Source organism: Rhincodon typus, chromosome 15 (genome assembly GCF_021869965.1).
Source record: "Rhincodon typus isolate 14 chromosome 15, sRhiTyp1.1, whole genome shotgun sequence".
Classification (NCBI taxonomy): Eukaryota; Metazoa; Chordata; class Chondrichthyes; order Orectolobiformes; family Rhincodontidae; genus Rhincodon; species Rhincodon typus.
Window position 1 is genome coordinate 28,682,860 of NC_063346.1, and position 16,912 is coordinate 28,699,771.

A 16,912-nucleotide genomic window follows, 5' to 3' on the forward strand; every position below is an offset into this window, starting at 1 on the left:
CCTTTTACTAAAATTTTAAAATTTAGACAAACAGAACATTCTTTAAAAGCACAGTTTCCAAGAACTGGAAACAATTTCTATTTAAACATGCTTATTGATATTTGGTCACTAGCTTCCAATGCAATTGTAATTCATTTTTAAAAATAACTTTCGTCTCCATACTCTGAGTGAATCTAAGTGAATTAATACTTAGCATTTGCCTGTATTTTCGTTCCTAATGCATTATGAAATTTGAAACTTAATCTGTCGTTATCATCAAATGGCAATTTCTTCTTTATAGTGTTTTTTAAAATGAGCAAAAATTTTAAAATGAAAACCCAAAAGACGTGTAACATGCTGACCATATTCCATTATCATAAATGTTCTCCAAACTTTCTCTCAAAAATAAAAATCTGGAAAGTAAAAATGTGTACTTGCTAAGTAGAATGTAAAGCAAAAGACCAAGATTTATGAAAGTATTTGACTTGTATGATGAATCTTGTAACCCAGTACTTCTGGCACTGTTAAATTCAAAAGTGCAGTGGTACGATATTTTTTTGCAGTTCCTTTGTATGTAGCAAGCAAGTTGGAGTTCTTTTAAAATGCATTTAATTAATTTTCCCTTTATAAAAAAATGGTTTCTGTGCTCCCAGATGTAAGGAGAATTAAAATGATTATTTCTCAATTAAGTGAAAATGTATGACATCTGCCAAATCTTTTGCAGATTTTTTGAATATACAGTTATGAACTATGTTTATATGGTTTCATAGAATTTACCTACTGAGAGAGAATTATTTTAGAATTAATGTTAACAATTTGCAAACCATATGATTAATGATAAATCCCTAACTACAGTTTTGATTGTTATTGATCTGTCAGTAACATACAGGCTAACAGGTTGCTTTGTTACTTTTGTATTTTTTTCCTGTTTTGGGACAATTAAGTTCAATGCCAGGGAGGAGACAAAACACAATAATTGTGAAGGTTCCTGGCCATGAAGATAGCCATACTGAAGATGTTGAGAGTGGATCTGAAACAAGTGACACCGTTTCAAATAGTGGTCAATCAGGTGGTCAGAACTTGGCCCCAAATGTTACACTCATTACATTGAATTCTGAAGGTAGGCATTAGAGTATCTAAACTTTGAAAACAAATCATTGTTGAAAGTAACACCGCTTATAGAAATAGTGTATGGCTTCCCTTTTAAGTTAACTTGTAGAAGTGCTTTGTTTCCCTTTTCGTCAGTTGTTAATGCTTTGTTTAAAAGCTTCTTGGTACTTGTGGGAAATCCAAAAGAACTGGCTGATCTCCAGAGACATTGCACATAGCACAAGTTACGGTCACTTTCTATAATAAAAACAGGAAATGCTGGAAATACTGCTAGCTGGGCGGCATCTTTTGAGAAACTGCATTAATGTTTCAGATCTGCGATTTCATCGGTCACTTTTTTAAAAAAATTCATCTGATGTCTTCAGGTTGCTGGTACTTTTTTTCTATTTTGCACCTCTTTTCCTCTTCCCTTCTATTTGGGAGTTAGTGTGTGATATCATGAGAAAGGATTTTCCAACAGTTTACACAGTGCAATTAGATGGACATTGGAGGAAAATGTGGCCTTCATACTTTTGGTTTTTGCTTGAACGTTCTGGGAAGCATTGGGTATCTTCACTGCCACTAATTCTAGTTGCTAGTATCAGTTTAGGTGACTGATATCACATGGGGGAGGACATCCACAAAAAGTCTCTGGTGGTAGATGGGTTCAATCTTGATGAACAATAAATAGGCCCATTACATATTACTTGGCTGTTTAGTACAGGAGAGGAGATGGGATAGTGGTATTGTCACTGGACTAGTAATACAGAAACTCTGGAAATGTCCTGGGAACTTAGATTTGAATTCTACCACAACCCTCTGAAATGGCCTAGGATGCCATTTGGTTATAATCTATGACTAAACTGTCTCAAAGTGATGAAACAAGTATTGGCTTTGATGTAGGCAGTGGAAACCCCAATGGTGGCCTTGACAATAACCAAAGTCCTCCTTGCCAGTATCTTGAAAAAATTGCCAGAGCTGAATCACAGACTAATGAAACAACAGCCTGACATAGTCATACTCGCAGAACTGTACCTTACGCACACTACTCCAGATAACACCAGCACCATTTCTGAATATGTCCTGTTCTACCAACAGGACCAACCCAGCAGAGGTGGTAACACAATGGTATATAGTTGGGAGGAAGTTGGCCTGGGAGAGTGATGTCGACTCTGCACCCCATGAAGTCTAATGGTATTAGGTCCTACATGGGCAACTTCCTGCTGACTACCATGGCCAGTTGAACAATCAGTATTCCTCCATGTCTAACACCACCTCGATGAAGCACTGACAGTGGTAACGATGCAGAATGCACTCTCGCTGCAGGAATTTCAATATTGATCACTAAGACTAGCTCAGTAACACCATTGCTGACTGAACTGATTGAGCTGCTAGACTGAGTCTATGGCAATTAACGAGGAAAGGAGGTAGAAATGTACTTGACCTCATCCTCGCCAATCTCTTTTGCTGCAAATGCACCTTTCTATGACAGTGTATGTAAAGGTGACCACTGCGCAGTCCTTGAGGAGATGAAGTCCCATCCTCACATTGAGGCGACCATCCATCATATTGTTTGGCAGTTTCACTGTACAAAATGGGATAGACTTCAAACCAATCTAGTAACTTGAGCCTGGGCATCCATGAATCATTGTAGGCTATTGGCAGCAGAATGATACGCAAAAGCATTCTGCATCCCCGTGGTCTGGTGTATCTATTGCTCTACAATTACCATCAAGCCAGGTGATCAACTTTTGTTCAATGGAAAGTGCAGGAGAGCCTGCCCAGAACAGAATGAGGTGTACCTAAAAATGGGTGTCAACCATGTGAAAGTAGAAAGCAGGACTACTTGCATGACAAACAGTACAAGCAGCAAGTGATTGTGGAATTTCCACAATCAGCAAATGAGATCTAAGTCCTGAACACCTCCAGCTGTGAATGGTAGTAGACAATCAACTCACTGGTGAAGCCAACCCCACAAGTGATCCTCAATGAATGGGTGCCCAGCATATCAGTGTAAGAGAAAGCTGAAGGATTTAAAACATTTTTATGCCAAAAGTCCTGAGTGGGTGATCCACATTGGCCTTTTCCAGAGGGTCCCAGCATCACTGATGCCAGCCCTTAGTCGATTTGATTCACTCCACATGATATCAAGAAACGGCTGGAGACACAAGATACTGTAAAGGTTATGGGTCCTGACTACATACCGGCCATAGTATTGAGGACTTGTGTTCCAGAACTTGCTGTGCCCCTGAGCCAAGTTGTTCCAGTACACTGAAAGCACTAGTCTGTACACAGCGATATGTAAAATTGACCAGGTTATGTCCTGCGTACACACAGGCAGGATGGACGCAAACCGGCCACTTTACACCCATAAATGTACATTCGATCAGTAGTAAAGTATTGAAGATGTTACCAACAAGGGCTATCAAACAACAAGCTGCACACTAGTGTTCAAGTTTGGGTTCTGGTAGGGCCAAACTTGGTTCAAACATGGACAAGAGAACTGAATTCCAAAGGGGCGATGAGTGACAGCCCTTGACCTCACCACTGCATTTGACCGAGTATGATTCGTAGTCCTATCAAACTAGAGTCAATGAGAATCAGTGAGATAACACTCCCGTTGGAGTCATACCTGGCATATAAGAAGATAGTAATGATTATTGGAGGTCAGTCATTTCAACTCCAAGATATCTCAGCATTTATCAATGACCTTCCGTCCATCATCAGATCAGAAGGGGGTTGCTCACTGATGAGTGCATGATCTTCAGCACCATTCACAATGACTCGTACTGAAGTAATCTTTATCCAAATGCAGCAAATATCCAGGTTTGGGCTGACAATTGGCAAATAACTTTCACACCATACAAGTGCCAGCCAATAACCATATCTAACAAGAGAGAATTTAACATGATCCTTTGACGTACAATGGCATTGACATCTTATAGACCCCATGATTAATTATCCTGGGAGTTACCATTGACTAAAAACTGAACTGGACTAACCACACAAAAACTGTGGCTACAGAAGAAGTCAGAAGCTAAGAATCATGCTTGCCCTAACTCATCTCCCCCAAAGAATATCCCATTTACAATGCGCAAGTCAGGAGTTTGATGAAACTTCCCACCTCTGTTCCCTTATCTGGATGAGTGCAGCTTCAACAACACTCAAGGCTGACAACATCTGGGACAAACAGCTGCTTGATTGCACCAAATCTATAAGCATTCACTCCCTCTGCCACTGATACTCAGTAAAGCTGTGTGTACTAACTACACGACGCACTGTAAAAATTCACCAAGACTCCTTAGACAGCACTTTCTAAATATTTGGCCACTACCATCTAAAAGAACAATAGTAGCAGATGCTTGGGAAGCCAAGCATCTCCTCCATGCCACTAATCATTCTGATTTTGAAATAGATTGCTATCCCTTCAGCATTGCTGGGTCAAAATCCTGGAAACCCTTAATGGCATTGAGCATCTACTTCCATCAAATGGACTGCAGTGGTTCGGAAGACAACTTATCACCACTTTGTCAAATGTAGCTATAAATGGGCAATAACTACTGTCCTAGCCAATGATGTCCACATTGCACGAATGAGTAAAAGATGAGTAACATTACATCTGAGATACGTCATTTCCAAACCACTTTGGAACAATCTCTAGTGTCCCAATACATGGTTCATTTGCAGTCACACCATGTAGCTGATCACAGACCAAATTTGAATCCTCATCTGAGGGATGTGATGGCCTACTAGAATAAAGTGCCCAGGTAATTTTCCCCTTCTCTTTGGCACAATGTCTTCAACATTGCAGCTTCCAGCTTCTTGACTCAGACCTGGGGTTCCTCAAGCTGCAAAACAGGTTCACTCTATTGTGTCAGCGTCCAACAGCTCCCATGTGCCACAGCAGCAATGCATCACTTACTTTGCCATTGCTATCATTTAAAAAAAATCATTATATTAGAATCCCTGTTCTTTGCACTTTATTGTAATTTTTTTCCAGAATCTTAGACATAAGCTATTCATAAGGAAAAAAGAGGAGAAAAATACTGGCATTCTTACCACAAATCAAAGACCATACTTTTATTTTGAAGGATATAAATATGCCCCAATTTGCTGCCCTCCCTACATTCTTATCACATTGTGGTTCATGATACCACACCACACTGGTCCCCCTGCAGATAGTCTCTTAAAGTGTGTCTTTTATCTCCTCCTGCTCACTTCTCACCTTGGAGAATTTATTCCTTGCAGTAACTTAAAGCTCCTCTACACTGAATTCCCACTTCGAACCAAATTCCCAGATGTACTCACTCAGCTGAAGTCTCTTCTCACTGTGGTCACGCTCCTTTCTTCAGTCACGCTTTTAAAAGGGCAAATATGTTTCCCCCAAAATGACAAAAGGATTTTCTTTTCAGAAGCAGATGATATGAACCTGGCAGCCCTTCCACTCAGGCTTGTTGTTCCCAACTAATTCCAGATACCAAAGCACACTCCATCTCATCATTACTCAGACAGCACCAGTGAGGTCAGCGGCAGAACCTGCAGTTATGGCCAATCATGATTAATATGAAGCCTTGTTTCTAAAACAAAAATGCCAATGTCTATAGTGATGTTTCAGTAACTTCTTTCAAAGAAGGCATTCCAGGTATTTCAACAAGCTTTGAAATAAATCAATTTTCCTCCAACTTCAAATCTGAAGGCCTCTAAGCAAGAATGAATATGAAGCAACTTCATAAAATTGTTAATATTGGTGAATCCTGTATCTTCTTACAATATTTGTTTCCTTGGGATGTGTGGCATGACACATGTCTTCTGCCAAGGTCTTCTAGGCCCGAAACGTCAGCTTTCCTCCTCCTCTGATGCTGCTTGGCCTGCTGTGTTCATCCAGCTCTACACTTTGTTATCTCCTTATTGATAATTTTACTTCCACCTGTTGTCAAGGGCTCACTTCACTCCTGACCGCCATCTCTTTTCTTATAATACCGTTATAAAACACTCTGCTGAGATTCTGACATCCTTTGTGAATTTATTTTCATACTTCCTTCTTAAGGTCTTGCTGTCTGATTTTTCACTTTTCATTGTTCTTTGTTCACCGGGATTTGAACTACTTTTTGAATTTTATATACATTTTGTATGCTTTTTCTTTTAGCTTTATATTGTCTGTTAATTCTTCAGTCACCTAAGGCTGTTGTCTTTGAAAATGGTACTCTTTTCCCTCAGGGATGTAACCTGGTTCTGTATTGAATTGCTAAATTTTGAGTATCTTCCAGTGTCTTTAATTTCACCAATTAATAGACTTCCACAATTCACTATGGACAGTCTCTGCCTCATTGCATTAAAATTAGCCTTGCCTAATTCTACAAACTTTGCCGGAATTTAAAGCAGGCCACTGGAGTTGAAACTGTGACAGGGTGCATGTGTGTGTGTTTAGAGTGGTAGATGGGGCAGCATGCATAGAATTCCACTGGAGGTCTGACATTGTGAACTCTGAAATAAATCATGTGGGTGATTGGGAACAGTGAGGCACCCAACAAGTAATTTGGATTGTTTGAAACATTATTAAGTTGAATTAACTATCTCTGAATTGAATTAAATGCTGTTCACTGAATTTAAGGAGCAATGAAGGTTGACTACATGTCATTGTTACCTGACAATTAAAAAGTGGTAGTTTCCAGATAGGCCTTAGTCTCTAAGGAGAATTTCAGCTATTTTGGGCCTCCTTTGCATCGAGTTGAAATTTTCTGTCAAAAGGAGAGAGAAGGTTAACATAGATGTAAAGGAGAAGCTCTGAGAAGTCAAGGGGCAACATTTGAATGTTGCATCCAAGAGCAGCAGCTGGTGGAAAGGGTATCACCCAATGATGAGACTCAACCACCAAATCTTTCTCAACCCACACCCGTGAAGGAGAGGTGTGGATGAGGGATACACTATGGGTAGTAGGAGAGCAAAAGGACCAAAATATGGCTAGGCAGGCCACCGCAGGACACCATGGGGAACAACAAAATAAACTGGACTAGCCATGCAAATGCTGTGGCCACAAGAGCAGATCGGAGGCTAGGAATCCTGCAGTGACTAACTCACCTCTTGACTCCCCAAAGCCTGTTCACGGTCTACAAAGGTGCAAGTCAGGAGTGTAATTGAATACCTAGCACTTGCCTGGGTGAATGTAGCTCCGACAACAGCCAAGAAGCTTGAAATTATCCAGGCAAAGCAGCCTGTTTGATTGATACTGTATCCACAAACATTCATTTCCTCCACTACTGACACTAAGGAGCAGTGTGTCCAATCTATAAGATGCACTGCATAAAATTACAAATGTTCCTTAGATAACACATTCCAAATTCATGATCTCTACTGCCTAGAAAGACAAGTGCAACCAATGCATAGGATAACATCGTCTGCACGACCCCTCCAAGCCACTCACCACCCTGACTTGGAAATATATCAATTATCCTTCAGTGTCGTTGGGTCAGAAATGTGGAACCCCACCCCCCGCACACGCATAAAAAAAATCATTGTGGGCTTTTCTACAAAAATGGTCTGCAGCAGTTTAGGGAGGCAGCTCACCATGTTACATTGACATTTGTACGATAAATGCGGCTAGCCAGTGATGCTCATATCTGATAACTGAATGAAAAAACAGTTGGATAGAGGCAGCAAATGATGTGTCATGTACTCGACTATATAGAAGTTGGATGTATTACTTGTCGGTGACTGTGCCGAGAAGACTGCGATCTGGGAGTCTGCCAATGATCTTTGACTTCATATTGTTCTGTAGCATTGCACAATGAGATTGGGTGGGTCCTTAATGCCAGTGAAAATCACAGTAGCACTGAATTTAACCATGTTTGGCTCCATCCAAGAATCTGCTGGGGAGGAGTGGGGATATCCCAAGTAGTTGCAAAGCAATGCATTAAGACAGTGACTGCCATATTGTTTAAGAAGGCTGAAGAGTTTTTGCAATTCTGAAGTGATCCTGATGATGGGACCGAGAAGTCTGTTGGATTTGGACCTTTACAAGTTTTCCACAAATGTTATCATATAGTAGATTGCACATGACCATCAAAGCTCTATTGCACCAACCTGTTGCATTCATTGACAGGATGGACTTTCTCTTCTCTCTATAAATGTCTATTTGATATATGATCATTGAAGATGTATCCTGCAGGTTTGTTCATTTGTTCTCTGGGCAGCATTCAGGATGCATATGTTTGCCAGAGCCCCCTGCTGCCATTGTTTAAGTCCCTCACACGTTGCAGTGGATGGATCCCTCACTGACAAGGGGTACCCACGAGACATGGCTGTCGTCTGTCTTTGCTGATGACCTTTCACACTAAAGCTGAGGAATAGTATAATATTTGCCATGGGTTGACCCAGACCACAATCGAACAGACAGCAGGATTTGACGATGAAATTTCATTTCCCAGATGTCCCAGAGGAACCCTGCAATATGCCCCAGTGAGGTTTTCCAGAATCTTTGTCTACTACCTTCCCTGCAACCTAGCGCAGCAGAAACGTGACACCATGCATTCAGAGGATATGTAGGAGACTTGTTCCTGTTGTGACAAGAAGTGCAGGAAAATCTGGTTGCACCAAAAGAGCTTGCAGTCTTGAAGATGTGTGCTAGGGAGGCTCATGACGACAAAATTCAGAAGGTAGGCATAAGGTCCTTTGGACAGTATGCTGCTTATAAACATAGGCATTTCTCCTAAGTGTCTCATATTACTTGCTGCTGTCTGTCAGCCATCATGTCCGAGCTCAGTGCCCCTATATTGAGATGGCCACAGTTGACCTTAACACCACAACAGGTATAAGGGTGCAAGGGTTGTCAAAGCTATTCAGTAGCCTTGAGACACTGAATAAAGTTCATGAATAAACACACAATCATAATTTGATGAAGTAAAGTAATCATTCATGAACATCAAAGGTTTAAACATCTTTGCACCCTGATGCATTTATGTGCTCTTTCTAATGCATTTCTAAGTCCTCCAGCGAGGTGTGATGTCTCCATCTGTAGCTGTAGTGGGAACTGGCTGTTCGACGTAGTGTCCTGTGGCCACATAAGGACCTTGGCATCTGTCCTCTGGGCTTCTCTGTTTTATAGGGCCCCAACACACAACTTTTTCAACAGCTCAGAAGTTTAATTTTGTTCTACTTCCACTGGACATGTAATTGAATCACCGGCAGAGAGACTGAGGGGCACCTGTTTATCCTGTGAGCACCTTGAGATATGACGCTATATGTGGCAATTTGCAGCATCTTGTGTACGAGGGTATCTTTGGTGTTTACCAGAGATGGAGATGCATCTCGAGAGGGCACCAGGTGACCAGCACCCACTTACCTGGCCATGCAAAAACTTAACAGTCACTGAGTTTTGTGCTGGATCTAGCTTTCTATGGCAGTTGCAAATCTCTTTATGTTGGAAGCCATGTGTTCACACACCTGAGGCATAGTAGGACCTGGTCTGACTGCACTCTGCCGTTATTCATCCACCTATGGCCATGCATAGCCTCTGACACCTCAGTAAGGTCTACATCTGTTACACACTGCAAGTCCTCCGATTCAGTTTTGCCAACACCCGGAGGCTGGCGTTTGTCTATATCTTCATACAACATCAATGACAAATGTGGAAGAGCTCACCCTTGGATTTGGCCAAATTATCAAACTATGAGAACATTATAACTTTAATCTTTATTGGACTATTTTACCCAGGCTAAGTATTAAAAACACTCCAAGGTAAGTAAAAAATATCCTTCTTGTTTTTTAAGAAAAATCAAGAAACTGTCCTAATTGTATCTATGACATTTGCAACATGCAAAAAGTTAAACACTAAATTAGCAAGCATATTTTTAAAAACAAAAGCCTATGCAGTCAAATGAAGAGGGATAAAGAGGTTGTGTTTTACTTGCCCTCTTATCTGATGGTAATCGAGAATTTTAAAATCAAGACCTCCAGTATCAGGAGCCAAAATAGATTATCTAACAGAGAAGTGATGGTTGAGTAAGCTCTGTGCAAGATAAGATATGGAGAGCAGAGCTTTTGCTCAGCTAAACAGGACCAATGAAATTATAGAGAGAGAAAGGAACTGAAGTAAAGCTGTATTAGTAGAGAAGTGGTGTTGGAGAAATTAATGGGATTGAAGGTCTGATAATCTCATCACAAAGTACTTGAAGTGCCCCTAGAAATAGTGAATGAAATGGTGGTCTTCTTCCAAGAATCTTTAGATTATCGAACAGTTCCTATAAATTGGAGGATAGCCAATGTGACCTCACTATTTAAAAAGGCAAGTAAAAAGAAAACAGGGAATTAGACCAGTGAGTCTGACGTCAGTAGTAGGGAAGGTACAATAATCTATTAGAAAAGAACTAATAGCTGAGCAATTGGTGGCAGGATTGGACAGATCAGATTTATGAAAGGGAGATCATGCTTGACAAATCTAATGGAATTCTTGGAGGATGTAACTAGTTGAATTGATCAGGGATGCCAGTGGATGTGGTTTATTTGGACTTTCAGAAGGTTTTAACAAAGCCCCACATAAGAGAGTAATGTGTAAAATTATGTATTGAGATGGATACAAGATTGGTTAGCAGACAGGAAACAGTAAGAGTAAATAGGTCTTTTACTGAATGGCACGTAGTGACTAGTGAAGTACTAGAGGGATCAGTTTAGATGAGGGAACTAAATGCAGCATGCAAAAGAAGTTTCTCCTTGGCCTTCATTAGGCACCCTTCTAAACAATTAAGTTGGCTTGTTCCTAAGGTTCTAATGGCAAGCTCTCAGCAGCATTGAACCTGTCATGACATTAGGCTAAGGCATGCACAAGACATTGACCACTTGTGGTCCCCAATTTTCTGCTGCATTCTTTGAGAGCATTCCAACTGATGAGTACTCAGTATACAGAAATAATTGCAGGAGATCCTGTACAATGGCATACATTACTTCTGACTGACACACTTAAGTTGTGTTCTGCCACATCATTGGCTATCATAAATGAGCGACTAGGTAGACTTAAGCTTACATGTCCTCGAATGCTGTGCTTCTCTGCAGAAGGAGCCAGTGTAGAAGAAATCCATTTACCACTCTTGCTTTATGTGACCTTGGTAGTTGCCATTCCAGTTGCCTGAGAGCTGAAGGGTTCCAGCCCTTATAGGGCCTCATGTATCTGTCCAAGAGTCACCTCTGTCTTTGTGGCTTCTTGAGGTTGTTGTCATGATTGAAGGGATTGAGGGCCCATTGTCCATGCCAGGATCATCACGAGTGAAATCTGGGCCTACAGACAGCTATTTGTCTATTTTTTCAGGGCATATCACCTTGCACTTCTAGTTTAAATGTTGTCATCGGTTGAAACTGTGAAGTCTTTCAAAGTGACAGACTTTTCCCTGCAATTGTGTATTTATTGTAATTCTGTAGTGTGGTGATTACTGTCAACAGTGAATAAATTAATCTACTTTGAATCAAGCAATTATTTAACAGCTATAATTGTTCAAAGGCAAGTAGCTGGAAAATAAGATAGGTTTCAGTAAAAGGAAACAGGGCCTTGCTGATATCTCATTAAACCATGTCTCTTTTCATATTGTTAGTGCATTTATTTGAAGTTTACAGGGAATGTGATGTGCTATTGACTTGTTTGTTTTTAACTTGGTTGGGGTCTCTTTCTATGTTTTCAGATTACTTTTTGAATCTTGAAAGTCAGTTGCTTTTTACATGCACAAAACTACATGAGAACCTTTACAAAACCTTTTTGTGCTGATAGCATTGTATGCTTATTTTCTGAGTTTGAGAGTTAAATGGGGTCACAAAAATTGCTTTACTTTCGGTCTGTTGATTAGTGCTGCAGTCTAAACTTAGTGCCTCTGCTAAGTAAAGCAACTAGCAAATACAAAATCAGTGCAGAATTCTGAGTATGAAGAGTTTTAATTGGTCAGACATCCCAACCAGACAACCACAGTGGCTGACTATGTATTTACTAAATGTTAAATACAAACTACATTACATCAGTGGCAAGTGATGATGCATTGCAGTTAGCTGAAATAGTCATTGCTGTCTCTTGAATTGCTGGGTGTTTTTTGTTTGGAATATTGTAATGTCTGGAAGTCTCAGGCTCCAGCAATTAGTTACACACTTGGATTCTGAACTGCTCAGCCAGATGTGGGAGTTGGATTGTGGCCTCAGTTCCATATCCTGATCCCTACCTCACTTGGATCCTACAAAGGAAAATATTAACCCACTACTTTTGTTGTCTTTTAGTCTATTGCATGTATGATGAAGTTCAAAATTAGCTTCCTGTATATTCATAATGCCCAGTAAAAAGATATTGGAGATGTTGTCAACTGTCGCTGAGATGTAAAACTGACATTGTGAATCGTCTATCCATTGTAGAAACCAAATGACTATCACTTCTGTTGAAACCAGTCTTCCAAAATTAGTTAGTATCTTCTTCCTCTGTATTCTCTCATTAAAGAGGATCCATAGCAATATTGGATTGTGTGCAAAAATTAAAACTTACTGCAGGTATGATCATGTGTCATATATGTATGTATTTTGAATTCTGAACCAGAAACTAAGACAGTTTGTGTGTAGTGCTTCTCAACTAAGTCTTGCAACTCCTTCCACACACCAATCCCACCTTGCTTTCCCTTTATATCCACTCTTGTGTTTAATCAATCTACATCAATTGCCTGTTTAACTGCTTGCTGTATTAATATGTATATTGTACATGTGTACTTGCAAACATAAACCTGCTCATATTAAATGCATGTCTTTATCATCTACTATTATATTTGTATTAATGTGCCTGACCCCAAAGTTTAAATACAATTTAAAATGGCAAACTACATTCATCACATGGACTGTAGGGGATGCTATTGTATTCTTTGATCCTTGTGGGCACTCTGTCATGAATGCCACAGATAGATGCCTGGCAGAAAATTATCCCATATCTTCCTGCAGAATACTATTTATTTTGGAGAGCTGTCATAAAAAAAGGAAGGAAAAAGTTAAAAATGTAAACAAAAAATATTCTGTATTCAGTGGAAAAATTAAATATTTTGGAATCTATTAATTAGTCCAAATACATTTATAGCAATATATGAATTAGGACCAGGAATAGATCATATGGCCCCTCATTTGATTAATATTGTGGTTGATCAGATTGTGGCTGTATTTTAATAAACTGTATTTTTGCTGAACATAATAATTGACTTGCTTGCCTGTCAAGAATCTACTTAACCTTGAATTTATTCACTGACCTAATATCCACTGCTCCCTGAGAAAACACATTCCGCAGAGTAGTGAGAGAAAAAAAAAATCCCCCCTCATCTCTTTGTAAAACAGGTGACATTTTATTTTTAAACAGTGATCCTTGTTTTAGTCTTGCTCAAGGGGAAGCATCCTTTCAGCATGCACTCTATCAAATGCCCTCAGGATCATCTTTCAATAAGGTCATATCTCATTCTTATGAGTTCCAATGAGAATAAGTATAACCAGTTGAATTGTTCTACATCATATAACCCCTTTGTCCCAGAAATCAGCCAAGTGAATGTTAACTGAATTACTTCCAATGCAGTTGTATTCTTCTTGGGTATGGAGACCATAACTATACATAGTGCTATATATGTGGTCTCACCAATGTCCTGCACAGCTGTAACAAAGCTTCCCCATTTTTATGAGACAGCAAGGCGTACAGCTGGATGAACACAGCAAGCCAAGCAGCATCATAGGAGCAGGAAGGCTGACGTTTCGGGCCTAGGCCCTTCTTCAGAAATGGCTGCGATAGGATTCTCCAGCATCTGCAGTTCCTACTATCTCTGATACAATCCTTCCCCATTTTTATATTCTCCTTAAAGTGAAGGCCAGTTTTCCATTTGCCTTTCTGATCGTTTGCAGTTTGGCATACTAATTTTTTGTGATTCATGTACTAGGCCAAGGAGTCCTGTTTACGTCAGAGTTCTGCCACCTCTGTTCACTTAAAAAAAATCTTGTTTTTCTATTCTCTATATCAGTTTCACGTATTCCCACATAATCCTCCCATTGTCCATTCGCAACTTGAGTATATCCCTTTTGTAGACATCCAAGTAATTTTAAATAATTGAGACCAAACACTGATCTCAATGGTACTCCAATGGTCATGTCTTGCCAACTTGAAATGACCTATTTAAATTCAGTCTTTACTTCATGTTAGCTAAGCAATCCTATGCATGTGCATGTATTACCCTTGTACCGTAAAATCTTGTTTTTAAGCAACCTTTGATATGGCACCTTATCAAATGCTTTTCCAAACCCAAATATACCATGGATTTCTAAAAGGCATTTGGGTGTCATGCGAGGAGGTAACATACTAGCATGGATTGTAGATTACTTACAAAAAAGTTTTAGTCATCAGAAACTGTTTCTATATAGTGATTTTTCTGTACTGTATTCTTGAGTACTACTAAAATCTAATTGGCAACGTTTAGTTCGCAAAATTCACCAGTAGTTTGAGAGTAGAACTTTTGAACCTCTAAGGCAGTTATTTTGTTGAGTTAATCCACATGGTAGTCCACTGAACTTTTACAGCCATGCTGACGCTAGATTTTAGCATCCCTTTAGAGTTATATTGGGATGCAAGAGGGTCTAGTGAAGTGGGAAGATGTGATGGAGTGCTTCCGGCCAAGGCAAATGTGCCAAAATGTGGCTAGTTAGGGGCTGCTTCCTGCCAAGATATTCTCCAAAACAGCCTATGTCTACTTCCTATGCCTCCACCAACTCCTTACCAACTCTCAACACCACCCTCACCATCAACCCCTCCTCGCTGGAGTCTGCATAATTAGCCCCAACAGCCCTATACTCTACTTGCCTTCCAAAGACAATGCTGAAAGGGTCCTCTCAGTTGGCTGAAGTCCCAGCCCTGACTTCTGCTTCCAGTGGCTCTGCCAAGGCCTAAGAAATCCTGGCCCTCTAATTGGCTGGCAGCATTGAACTTGTCTGTTCAAGGGATGATGCCCTCATGACAGCTAATTTACTTCCAAAATGGACCTCTAATGCGGCTAGGGTCCCAGATGTCTGAGATGGAGTGTATCCAATTTTTCCAGCCTTTTTGACTGGGTTCTTGCTGTCCTAACAAAATCCAGTGCTGTGTTAAAGCATGTAAAACATTAAGGGCTTTCCTTGCTCGTGGCTACTAAGCTTCAAATTGTGAAATATGATTTCTGAATTTTTAAAGCAAGGCTTATTTTTAAAATGCTTTTATTTTTACAAACAGTCCATAAAGTGCAAGCAAAGGTATTGTAAAGTTGTACATTTGATGTATTGCTCAAAATACTGCAACTTATTGAAGTTTCTATATAAATAGATGTTATTTTCTTTGCTGTTCGCACTGTATATCTACTCAAACAGCAATTTTTATATTTTTAATAAGGAAGAAAAAAAATTAACTTAGGAAGGTCTTTTCCATGCAAGACCTCTGTGACATCTGTAAAAAGAGAACATTAGAATCTTTGAAAATATGAATGTAAATTTGAATTATTTGAGAAATTAGAAGCCTACGGGCAAAACCCAAAGTTTTATCTGTTTAATTTTTTTTAAAGAGTCCTTGTGGCACTAGGAGAAGCAGGACCACCTCCCATTTCTATGGAGATGCTGGTTGTTCTCTTGGAACTTGAGTGTGGGCCAGCTAGTCAAGGATTAATTATTCCTGTCAGAGACTGCCTGGAGAAGCAGAACCAGCTATGGCATCTCACCTTCAGTATTGACATAAGGTCTGGGAACCAATTGCTAATGCACACTTGGGCCTTCTTGTTCAGGGCCTGATATGTTTAATTGAATTTAGGATCCTCGCCAACTTAGATTAACTGGTAACTGAAGTAGATCTCTGGGAGGATGAATGATATCAGCCATTTTTGTCTTACCTCATTTGAATTCTTAGGCTTTGGAGGGGTGTTGTTTGTTTTCATCCTATTTTTTTTAAAAAGGTTTGCGTTACTGTTTTTATTGAATTGAACCTCAAATGTGACTCCTCTTAATGTGTTTAAATTATCAATATAAATTTAACATCTATTCATTTGTGACACCATTTTAAATTTAAACCTCAAGCTAGCACATTTATTGGGAAAGAAAATTGGTCTCTATCCAAGCTGATTTACTTCAAATAATTTCATTATGGTGTATTATGCCATGCTCCAAGACAATAGTTATACTATATTAATGTAGTTTTCTAAGGTTTCTTCTTTCTTTTGGAGTAGATCTGTAGCTCGGGTTGTGGGTATTGAGGTCTCAACGTTAATGTAGTTTATTTTGAGGAAAACATCTGGTGTTTTTTAAGCAAATTTGTTAACCCGTGATTTTTGCTTGCCTTTTTAGTGAAGTAGACTAATTTTTTTCCTAGAAAATAGAATACAAAGTTTTTACTTCATACTAAAGAAAAATGTATTCTGTAAATTAATTGTGATGTTTTATTCTTTGAAGGCTGATGGTTTGGCTAAGAAAACATTGAGTTGCATGATTTTAGAGAGTAGGATAATTTTCGAGGATATCTTGATGGATGCATCAGATATAGAGGGTGCTACTTGCGTAGAGAGGGATCTCTCATGATTTGTCACTTCGTCAGGCTTTCAGAACCCAATTGAAGGTCCTCATTAGATTGTATCAAATTTTGCAGTAGTCTGTCTTGAAGTGCTAAATAACATAAACTTCACAGATATGCTGTCAATGACCTGTTCCTGCAGAGTTCTGCATGAACACTATCCATTAATCTTTTAAACTGGGTTATGTGTCTGAGATTTCCTCATGTAGAGACTGTAATGGGGTCAGCCAGCTGGACATTATAGAAGATAACAAGGTGTAGAGCTGGATGAACACAGCAGTCTCTACA

General features: G+C 39.5%; 1 protein-coding gene across 1 annotated transcript in view; it reads left to right on the forward strand.

The window, feature by feature from the left end:
- The window catches only part of LOC109912430 (BTG3 associated nuclear protein), a 110,782-nt gene that overhangs the window by 46,846 nt on the left and 47,024 nt on the right, over positions 1-16,912 (forward strand). The window contains exon 6 of the mRNA XM_048605975.1: positions 924-1,099. Coding sequence (XP_048461932.1) covers positions 924-1,099 — 176 coding nt within the window. The remainder of the gene's footprint in view (positions 1-923; positions 1,100-16,912) is intronic.